The following is an 11,333-nucleotide window of genomic DNA, read 5'->3' on the forward strand; positions in this document are numbered from 1 at the left end:
CAGGCTCATGCTTATATCATCAGCTGTCTAAAAGACGAGATGCCTGTTGTTTTCTGCAGAGGAAAGAAGCGGCGAGATCTCATCTATGACCTTCCCACCATCTATTCCAGAATCCAACAGCGCTATCAGATTTCACCAGGAGATTTTCCAGACTGTGCCAAGATGCAGGTTCAGATGTTTAAATACTTCACAGTCAAGCATGCTTATTAGGATTTATTTGCTTTCTTCATTACTATAAGCATTACAAGCACAGTCTTAAAGGTACAGCATGTTAGTTTGACACCCAGTGGTTGAACTAGGTATTGCACCTATGGTTTAAAACAAATGCAAGAGCAGGTTGTCAGATTGACAACACCAACAAAAGCTGATTTAAATTGCGTTCTATATAAAATCAACAGCATACGAAGGAATATTCTCCATATTAAAAGGAGTTTTTTGTCACGGTCGCGGTGTGGAAAAGGAGCGAGGACTCAAGTGCAAAGAAATAATGGGTATTTATTAATAATAAAATAAAAATAAAAGGCAAAACAAAACTACCCCGAGGGGGAAAACATTAACAAAACACACAAACTTGGCTGGGCTGACAAGACAAGGCAAGACTGGAGCAGGAACACGGGGAGTGTAGACAACGAACTGGCACAGGACTGAAAACATGAGGGGATTATAAAGCAAAAAGTAAATTGACACACAGGTGAACATGACTAACTAATAATGAGTTAACAAGGAGGGTGGGACTAGACAATAGGCGGGACAGCGCATGACACAGAGAGACGACACAAGCCATGCCCTCACATAAAACAGGACAAGAACATGCAGCCAATGAGAGAACTCATTAACCGCATGTTCATGACAAGACAAGTACAACACTAAAGCACACGACAAAAGCACATGACCACAATGTAAACACAGAGCCACGTGCTTTGACAAGAGACGCAAGACACGAGCACACCATAAATAAACACCTTACCGTGCGCTCACCCATAAGCAACGCGCATGCTTCATCTCAGCGCCAACCAAAACTGAAACCAACTAGACGGAGGCGCCAAGAATAAAGCAGCGCGATGCTGACAGAACAAACACAAACACTAGTACAAGAGCGAGCGCTTCTGAGGGACGCAGAGCACGCGCGGCCACATCAAGCGGCAGCGCGCACACTCTGCGTACACCCACGACGGCGCGCGCGCACACAGAGACAGAAACAGGACCAGACATGGGTAGTGTCAGAGCTCTGCCACCAAAACAAGAATTTACAAGACCAAAGTGTCAGAACCCTGACATTTTTGTCCTAACCAAAACCTAAAATTGATATTTTAGAAAACGTCTTTTATTTCTTGCAGCTGAACAACAGAAAACTGACAATGATCACCTCAGATACATCTCATGTGCTGTATTCAGTGTTAAATGCTAAGAATGTGAGTTTGAATGCCATTTTACATGACATTTATTGCCATACTACTGAAAGCAGCAGCAGATCTTACAGCGTCACCTCAGATCTTGCAAAATATCCTGTGAAATTGAACGTCAGACTCAGTGATTCAGCCTGTAATTGGAATATGTACTGAAAATTGAAAACCGTATTAATTAGATTGTAAACCTTAACATTTCATCAGAGTGCAGTGAGTGCTATATTCTGTTCTTCAAAATGGCTGTATTTAATTTTCGTGTTGCGTCTGGTGCAAACGTCTGGTCAAATTGCTTATCACTGCAAATCATCGTCACGTAGCATGTTGTTAGGACACGGGGTTGCAATGTAATCTGCTCACACTCAATACTGCTAATGTTTACATTCGTAATATTTATATTATTTGCTAATTAATAACCATCTCATTTTGGAGTCTGCTACTGTCCACTGGAGGTTGTAATTTTTAGTCTCGGACGCATGCTTTGAGAGCCTTCATGACTGAATGAATCACACCAAGGCAACCCGAGTGCTGAAATATAATTAGCTAAACTGGCATTGGGCAGGTCAAAGGGACCAAAACAAAGACTGCCATATCTTTACATATGAAAAAGATATAATATATTAAGGATTTATATATATATATATATATATATATATATATATATATATATATATATATATATATATATATATATATATAGTATTTAAATATAGTATTTAAATATAAATGATTAAAATATTACAAAACATATTAATTTCTAGCCTACATGAATTTAAAAACCACTGCCTTACTTTCTTCATCTCGGGAGGCTTTATCAGTTCATTCAATTTGCTTTTGTATAATGATATTATTATTAGCAGTATTATTTATTATATCCATATTTATATTTGTTTTATTAAAAACAAGCTTAGATTTGTCCACCCGTCGTTTTAGACCATATGGGGCATAGCAGGTGTATTTGGAAAAAACTCCACACTACCACACTTTGTTATTATTGTTCATTTATTCGTTTGCTGGAAATTAGAACTGAATTTAGAAATAGTTTTGAAACAAATATTTGCGCTTAACAAACGCAATTAATTATTTTTAGGCTAATTGATGTCTGTGCAGTAAGGTTTCCCTATCCACGAGAGCAAAAGCGAAAGTGAGCTTACTTTACGTCATGTTAATAGCAAATACGCTCATGACGCGACGCAACTGGCTCTTAAAGGTAATGGGAGATGAGACTCTGATTGGTTTATTCTCAAAACACACCTATAACTCATTACGAAAATAAGCTCAACCCATTTAGACCATGCGCCACGGCGCAAAGCGGATTTTCCCGTTCTTAAATTAGCAAAAAATGCGTTCTGACATGCCCTGAAAGCGTTTGCGCCCTGCGCTTTGCACTCTGCGCATGGACTGTCAAAATAGAGCCCATAATGGTGGTAATGTTTTAAAGGTGTTCTCGTGAAGGAAGTTATTTTAAAAATAGCTATATTTCACAAATGCTTATTTAGCTTATACTGTAATAACCATTGCACAATAGTTCCAAAACGTAATTAAAATTTTGAAACAAAATGACCAAATACCATATCAGAAAAGTCTAGTGGCAGGTAATTCGCTTTTTTTACAGCACGTCTGTTTTAACATTAATGTTGTTCGTGCTTCTTTCAACATGATCCACCAGTCGTAAACCCAAAGGCTTGCATGTTTTCCAGCTGAATTATTTTTTTCAAAATTTTTTAAAAATGTTTTATAAAGTTCAAAATCAGGGCAAAACAACTGTGTAAGCTATCTGTTAAACATTATGATGACTTCTGCAGACAACATCTTGTGTGACGTATGAGCTTTCGATGTCATATGTTGAAGTGTTGCAGTGTATAGTGGTGTCCCATTTCTTAGGGTAATATTTTCATCCCTACCCATTCACACTCAAGACCCAAGGGGATAATGTAGGGGTATAACAGAATTAGGATTGAGCCTTAAAGAGGAAAATGGTTCTTTAGATTAAATGTTTCTAACACTTTGAAAATGTTTATATATATACATATATAAAACCTATCTATGTAACAGAAACCAAAAAGAGTATGGAGCCAGATCAGTCTCAATAATAATACATTTATAAAAATAAAATGTATACGCGCACAGCACAATTAGCATTTATAAAAACCAATTCGTAAATCTAAAAATGCAAATCCAAATCGTAAATCCAAAATGCAATTCATAAATGTGCAAATCCAATTTGCAAATCAAAAACACCATCCGTAAATGTGCAAATCCGAGTCACAAATCCAAAATGAGATTTGTAAATGTGCACATTTAAATCGTAAATCCAAAACACTATTCACAAATGTGCAAATCCAATCGTAAATCCAAAACGCTACTCATAAATGTGAAAATTTAATTTGTTAAGTCAAAACGCAGTTCGTAAATGTGCAGATCTTATTCGTAAATCCAAAGCACAATTTGTAATTGTGCAAATCCAAATTGTAAATCTAAAACACAGTTCAAAAATGTGTAAATGTAATTCGTAAATTCAAAATACAATGCATGAATTTACAAGTAAAAAGCATAAATATTTCCCATTGCTCACACAAATGTATCTTAACCCAATACATTTTAAATGTTTGCCCAAATACTTATATCAAGTTCTTGAACTGACTTCCATCACACATTTATAAATTTGTGCAGTTTTAAAATTACTAATTGGATTTGAGCATTTATGAGTTGTGTTTTGTATTTACGAATTGGTTTTTGTAAATGTGAATTGTGCTGTGCGCGTATGAATTTTATTTTGTAAATGCATTATCACTGAGACTGATCTGATTCCATGAAAAGAGTTCTTCTATGGCAGCGTTTCTCAATCCCGGACCTTGCGGCCAACCGCACTGCACATTTCCTACATTTCTCTTCAGCCGTTTGTTCTAATTCAGCAATATAGTTCTGCAAAGTGGACTCCACAGGATATTTTGCAATGTTTTCAGTTTGAACGAAGCATATATGCTTCAATCTAATGACATTTAAGTGTGTGATGATTTTTGCATTTATATTGTATTTATGACAACAGAGGTTTATTATGTCACACTTCACTCTTCTCTAGTAAGAAGACGCTGCAGATGTTGGGGTAGTTTAAAAACAAGAAGGAAAGTTCTGAAGTGGAATGAAGGTTTCTCATGCTCAGGTAGAGAGCAATGAAGGAGGAGGGACTAGATATCAATGCACACTGTTTAGAGACCTGTCAATCAAAACAGCTCATGCACGAAGCTCTTCAAATAAGCTGGGCATCCAAATCAGCTGTGTTACATTAGAAAAACATTTAAAATATGCAAATCAGTGAGAACCGGGATTGAGAAACTCTGATCTTCTACAAAACCCCTTTTTGATTACAATACAGTGCATTATCAGTGTTTCTCAACCATGTTCCTTGAGGACCACTAACACTGCATGTTTTGGATCATGTCTCCTTGGTCCTTTGGTCACTGCTAATGAGCTGATGATCTAAACCAAGTGTGTTTGGTTAAGAAGACGTGTAAATGTGCCGAGCTGGTGGTCCTCCAGGAACGTGGTTGAGAAACACAGCAGTATATAATATCGGTCTGATAAGCATTTTTATATTCTCATCGCACACAGGAGCGACTCATGAGCCACGACTTCAAGTTTAAAGGCCTCAAGCCCAAGCTCTTAGCTGGGTTGGATGAGCTCCTAAACACCGACATTGCTAAGCTGATGCCTCTTCTACGCCAAGAGGAAGAAGAAGCAGCTGATCAACTTTTAATACAAGGAGGACCTTTAGGGTCTCACAGGGGCCCGTTTATTGTGGGGAACCCATTTCATCACTCTGGATCCAATGGAGAAATCGATCAGGCGTCAAATGATGAATGGGTGGTGTCAAAAGATAAAGCAAAGTACGACGAGATCTTTTACAACCTCTCGCCTCATGAGGGAAAGCTGACTGGGACTAAAGTGAAGGAGTGGATGTTGCGCACTCATCTGCCCAGCTCGGTCCTGGGACGAATCTGGAAGCTGGCAGATGTGGATTGTGATGGTAAGTTGGACGATGAGGAGTTTGCTTTGGCCGGTCATCTCATTGAGGTAAAGTTGGAAGGTTTTGGGCTTCCTCATGAGCTGCCCACACACCTGCTGCCACCGTCTAAAAGACACCGCAAGAACTCTGAGATTACCGACGATGATTAGTCTGCATGTCCTAATGTTTATGAGGACAGTGTTTATTCAACATGCTAGTCATGAATAATGCTAATCACTCCTATTACACTTAACATCGCCTATAGCTTACAATGGTTGGATGATTAAATCCTCCGTAGACAGAAACGTCTCAAGAGCCAACTTGTTTTGATAGTTGCCTCTGTTCCCTTGGGAATAGCTTACCCAGTGCTTAAACATGCTTGGTTGCTTGTAGAAATGCCCTCAAGACTACAAATGTCAAAACGTAAAGAGTTAGTTCACCCAAAAATGAAAATTCGGTCACACTTTGCAATAAGGTTCATTAGTTAATGTTAATTAATGCATTTACTAACATGAACAAACAATGAAAAATACATATACTACAGTATTTGTTCATGTTAGTTAATGAAAATACAGTAGTTCATTGTTAGTTCATGTTAACTCATGGTGCATTAACTAATGTTAACAAGCATGGACTTGGATGTTAATAATGCATTAGTAAATGTTCAGTTATGATTAATAAATGCTGTACATGTGTTGTTCATGATTAGTTCATGTTAGTAAATGCAATAACTAATGAACCTTATTGTAAAGTGTTACCGAAAATTCTGTTTTTAGTTACTCACCCTCATGCTGTTGCAAACCACTGGGATCTGTGTTCTTCTTCAGAACACAAATTAAGAGTTTTTCAGGATGTACGCGGGGTCTTAAAAAGTATTAAAAGTTGATACGTCAATTTGGAGAAATGTAAGGCCCTTAAAAAGTATTAAAAATGTTATTTTACAAGGTATTAAATTTTGTAACATTTTTGATTATACAATGTATTGTGTGCCTGAATTTATTCTGCGAATATTGCGGTTCTGTGTAGTTTACGAAATCCTACTATATTTGACATCACGCTGCTTTGTTTACTGCAGTAACAAAGGCAACACTGTTATTCCTGCTGTTTCATAGGCGCCACCAGCTGGATTAACAGTATTTAGTAAATATACTGCAAGTTAAAATATCACCAATGATACTAAGATGGCGACGAGCTTAAAAATGTATGGAAAGAGTCTTACAAAAGGTCTTTAAAGATATTGAATTTCATTATCTGATTCCTGTATTTTCATTCATTCATTCATTTTCTTTTTGGCTTAGTCCCTTTATTAATTTAGGGTCGCCACAGCAGAATGAATGCCCAACTTATCCAGTTTATGTTTTATGCAGCGAATGCCCTTACAGCCGCAACCCATTACTGGGAAACTCATTCACAATCACATTCTTACGCTACGGTCAATTTTAGCATACCCAATTCACCTGTACCACATGTCTTTGGACTTATGGGGGAAACTGGAGCACCCGGAGGAAACCCACAGGGAGAACATGCAAACTCCACACAGAAACGGCATCTGACCCAGCCAAGGCTCAAACCAGCGACGTTCTTTCTGTGAGGCGAACATGCTACCCACTGCGCCACCCCGTCGACTGATTCCTGTATATTTATTTCATAAAGTTTCTAAAGTTTGTCCACAACCTCTTAAAACACACTTGGGACACGTATATATCTTAATTTCTGCAGTAAATATACAGATGTAAGTGCAATACTTTTGTATATTTCATCATTTCAGCGAGGGTAATGATAGACTATAAATGTATGTGTAAATGACACTTGTGTACCTAATCATGACAGGGTATACATTTAACTACATGTACATAAGATTGTAAATACACGCAACACTATTAGAATACAGACATGTACAAATGTATGCAAGCGTATATTAATGCATTTTAGGACATGTTGTGCATTTGTGCCATCTAGCCACGACTAATTTTGGCCGGGGAGAAGACTTTGCATTCGGACCAACAGTATACAGCTTTTGTGCCGTCCTGCCATGACCCCTTTTGGCCAGGGAGAAGACGTTGCATCCGACTAATGTTTGTTGGGTAAATGCGAGAGCTCACTCACCTCCAAGAAGGGTCCAGAAACATTCAAAGTCTAGAAATGGAACCAAAAACATTGTCAAAACATTTCATGTGACTTCAGTGGTTCAACCATAATCATACAAAGCACCAAGAACACTTTTGTGTGCCAAAAAACTACAAATGCATCTTTGTTTTCTCTTTCATGACAGGTCTGAGTGCAGCCGTATGACCTATTGCCATTTATGCTGGTTTCACATTAAGTGAAGTATTTGCTTGTTACTTACAAAAGCCAATGCAAATGTACAAATAGAGACAAATTTCTACTGGGCAGCACCAATGATGTGGGATGCATGATGCGTTTGGTGCATACGTACAGAATTCATCATGTATTTCTCCCAATCAGCAACATCCCGCTCTCCCTCATGAAGCCAATACGGAAATAACTACAACTGCAATTCATCGGCTGGCCTTTGGGGGCTGGCTCCAGAAACCCCAGATATCCACTGACTGCTATGCTAAATTGGCTATTTTTACAGCTGATAAAAACGTGTTTACAGCCTCGTACAATAGACAGTTTTGGTCTATAGAGCTAACATTACTCTTCATGACAACTGTGAGGAGGGTGAATTTTTTTTTATAACTCATTCGTTTAATTTATACTCTATAAAGAGCTCAGCATATACATCATATTTTTGTTTTGTTTTATGTGGCTTAACCCAGTCAGTTGCCTTTTGGGATTATTTCCTGCAATTATGAGATAATATGGCATGCAGTGTGCACTTAATTGTGCTCACAAACCATTCAAGTGACCTCTTTTTCCCAGGTGAGCGAAATTCTTCTTTTTGAAAATTATTGAACAGTCATCTGAATTGTTGTCATACAGTGTTATGCCTGGATTTCATAAATAGCCTTACATTTACTAACACAGACTATATTTGAAGTATTTGGAAGTAATTTGCATTTCCCTCCTGTAGAAACGCATCAAAAGAACAATGTTTAGTGGCTTAACAGTGGTTTTAAAACAAATCGTAGGTAAACAAATCGCAGGTAATGAAGTATTAAGCGTTTCTCCCAAAGAAAAACTCATCTAAGCAAAATGCTAACAGGCATTTGTAGCACCTTCTCTTTGCCTGTTTTCGGTTACTTCCAGTTGGCGCGATGACGCACAAAATAACGACGGTTGGCCACGCCCACTTGTAGCTTCATTTGTTCTCTTAAGAAACCTATTGGTGATGTCACAAATACTACGTCCATATCTTTTACAGTCTGTGCTTCCCAAGTAAAAAGCAATTGCAGAAAAATCATGTGAGGCAAAAAAACATCCCATGAGTAAACCAGAGAGAGTGATACAAAATGCATGTTTTCTTGCTTTTAATGTGATTCCATTATTCGAGTCAACTGCTCGACACACAAGCATAGCATTGCCCATAGTAAACACACACCCAGGGCTTAATTTGTGCCAAAACACGCCAGATCCGGAACCTCTGAAATATGTTCCAGCACCTCATTTTACCGATCCCCCTCCTCAACCGCCCTGCTCCCCTGTCCGCTGTTTACTTTCACTTTCTTCCGCGACTCCCTAACGCTTCACTTTTTGTCCGTGACACCCCTCCGCCATCCGCCGCACCAGTCCGCGCGGCACCTCTTCATCCTCGGGTAACATGCCGGTGCCGTAATCCCGATCTGTTCCGGGACCTCGCAATTCACAAATTAAGCACTGCGCACACCCTAATGTGACATGGAAGTCAAGGGGGATCAAAGTAGTTAAAGCTTTTTTTTGGCACACAAAGGTGTTTTTGATACATCGTATGATAACAGTTGAAACACTGAAGTCAGTTGGACTGTTTTGGCAATGATTTGGGTTTCTATGGACGTTGAACATCTTGGTGCTCTTGTTGTGTATTAACAGGTTACTGAACTAAAATTGTGTTTTTTGTGTTTATTTGGACTAAATGCTGTAGCAAAAGAGAGTTTTCATTGAATGAGTTTGAGCATAATGTGGGACAGTTCTGAATTCAATTTTACACAAAAATGAGTTTGAAAAAAATCTAATCAAATTAACTGTACAAGTCACTGTAACTTACATTACACTTTCAGAAATAAAGGTACATCGTGTCACTGGGGTGGTACCTTTTCAAAAGGTACAAATTTGTACCTAAAAGGTCCATATTAATACCTCAAGGGCACATATTAGTACCTTAAAAGTACACAAGTGTTCCTCTTAAAATTTTTAGGCACTAATATATACTTTTGATGTAGCGATATGGGCCCATTAAGTACAAATGTGTACCTTTTGAAAAGGTACCACCCCAGTGACAGCTCGCATACTTTTATTTCGAGAGTGTACATTAGACTGACTTAAAACATCTGAAGGTTGTTTAGCCTAAAAAAAGTTTAAACATTGGCAAATTATTCTATTATTCTAACTTAATTATTAAGTTTAGTAAAAAAAAAAAAAACATATTGCTGTGACTTTATTCATACAATTTTAACAATAGGCAAGTTTTGGTCAGGGTTTTTTGAAGTCGACTCGGGCTAATATTTCTGACCCTGTTTTGATGTAAAATTAATGGAGCTGAAGAGTCAGGAGTCTACATTATTGTGCATTTGTTGCCTAAATTTACAGTTGGGAAAATTAACAAGGAGCAGATGGGGTTTAGATGGGGTATAATGCAGAAATAAATAAAGAAGAAAGAAGGTAATTTTCAAATGAAATTTATATATTTTTTTAAAGACATACACGTCGAAGAGTTGGGTACAGAGTATATTTAGGTGTGAGTACACATTTTGTAAAATCATCAAATTATTAAAATGATTAAAGTTATTCAAATGAATAATCTATATTAGAGTAAAAAAACTTACCCTAAAATCTCACAGTTTTGGGACTGAATATAGTTTGTGTGTAAGTGAGAGTAAATTTTCATTTTCAGAAAAAATAAGTACTAAAAAATTATAAATAAACTAATCTATCCTGCTTGAGAATTTAAGTTCTTGAGCAACGACAAGTTAAAATTAAACTCATTTCATTTCAGTGGGGTTCATATACTGGTAATTCTCAGATGAACTGCTCTTATTTCAGTGGTGTATTCAAATAAAATAAAAAAAAACATTGGTTTTAAAATAGTTTTAACTAATAGTTATTAATGTTGTTTAAGCGTAAATTATCTACTATTAGAAGTCTATAGTGAGAATTTGCATTTGTATTTTAAAAGTTTGTTTGTAATGGTATGTATGTATTTCATATTGTTGTATGTATATTATTGAATGCAAATGTTCCTGTTTATCGGCTTGTTAGCTGATTGTGATAATTGACTGCATGCTGTTTGACTATTTCTGGAGTACTTCCATTTGCAATGCTTTACCTGATGAAGACCATGTCGGTCGAAACATTGTGACTTTGACATTAAAGATTTTTTTGAGAGCTAAAGTGGCAGTGTGCCGATTTTCTTTGGATCTTTTGCTACTAATGTTTGTTTTTTGATCGTGCACCTGCCTTCAAGATTTTCTAGATGTGCGCACATTTCTGTTTTTTCCAAGGTTTATGCTTAAATTGACATTTCAAAGAAAGCTTGCATTTTGTCATTAAATAAAAAGTGAATGCAGTTATAATACAGTTAAAAACATAATGTTCAAAACTCTGATGCATTTGACATCCTCTCATTAATGAGAGTTTGCCATCAGATTCCATACAAAATGATTTTATCTTTTTAAGAATACTTCAAGAATTTGGTCCAGACGAGATTTTGGTGGAAGATTATGAGTTTTCTGTCTATAGAGTTTCTGAGTTTCTAAAGAAATGAGATCCGGGAAGGGGGAATTTTTGTATTAACTGTGGAAAGCTGGGATATTATTATGAATGTA

At 37.1% G+C, this 11,333-nt stretch overlaps 2 protein-coding genes across 8 annotated transcripts in view; both read left to right on the top strand.

The window, feature by feature from the left end:
• ehd2a (EH-domain containing 2a) overlaps positions 1-10,898 on the top strand; it is a 30,094-nt gene extending 19,196 nt beyond the window's left edge. For 4 of the 6 annotated variants that reach the window (XM_073951548.1, XM_073951547.1, XM_017356372.4 and 1 more), the window contains 2 exons: positions 4-168; positions 5,016-6,657. In XM_073951548.1, the coding sequence (XP_073807649.1) occupies positions 4-168; positions 5,016-5,579 (729 nt within the window). In that variant the 3' untranslated portion in view covers positions 5,580-6,657. Of the gene's footprint in view, positions 1-3; positions 169-5,015; positions 6,658-7,368 lie in introns of those variants that run through there. The other 2 variants (XM_073951549.1, XM_073951551.1) reach the window with 1 other exon arrangement.
• The window catches only part of lrwd1 (leucine-rich repeats and WD repeat domain containing 1), a 779,065-nt gene that overhangs the window by 526,411 nt on the left and 241,321 nt on the right, over positions 1-11,333 (top strand). The gene's annotated exons all lie outside the window — the stretch shown is intronic.

The sequence above is a fragment of the Danio rerio genome, chromosome 5, assembly GCF_049306965.1.
Source record: "Danio rerio strain Tuebingen ecotype United States chromosome 5, GRCz12tu, whole genome shotgun sequence".
Lineage (NCBI taxonomy): Eukaryota > Metazoa > Chordata > Actinopteri > Cypriniformes > Danionidae > Danio > Danio rerio.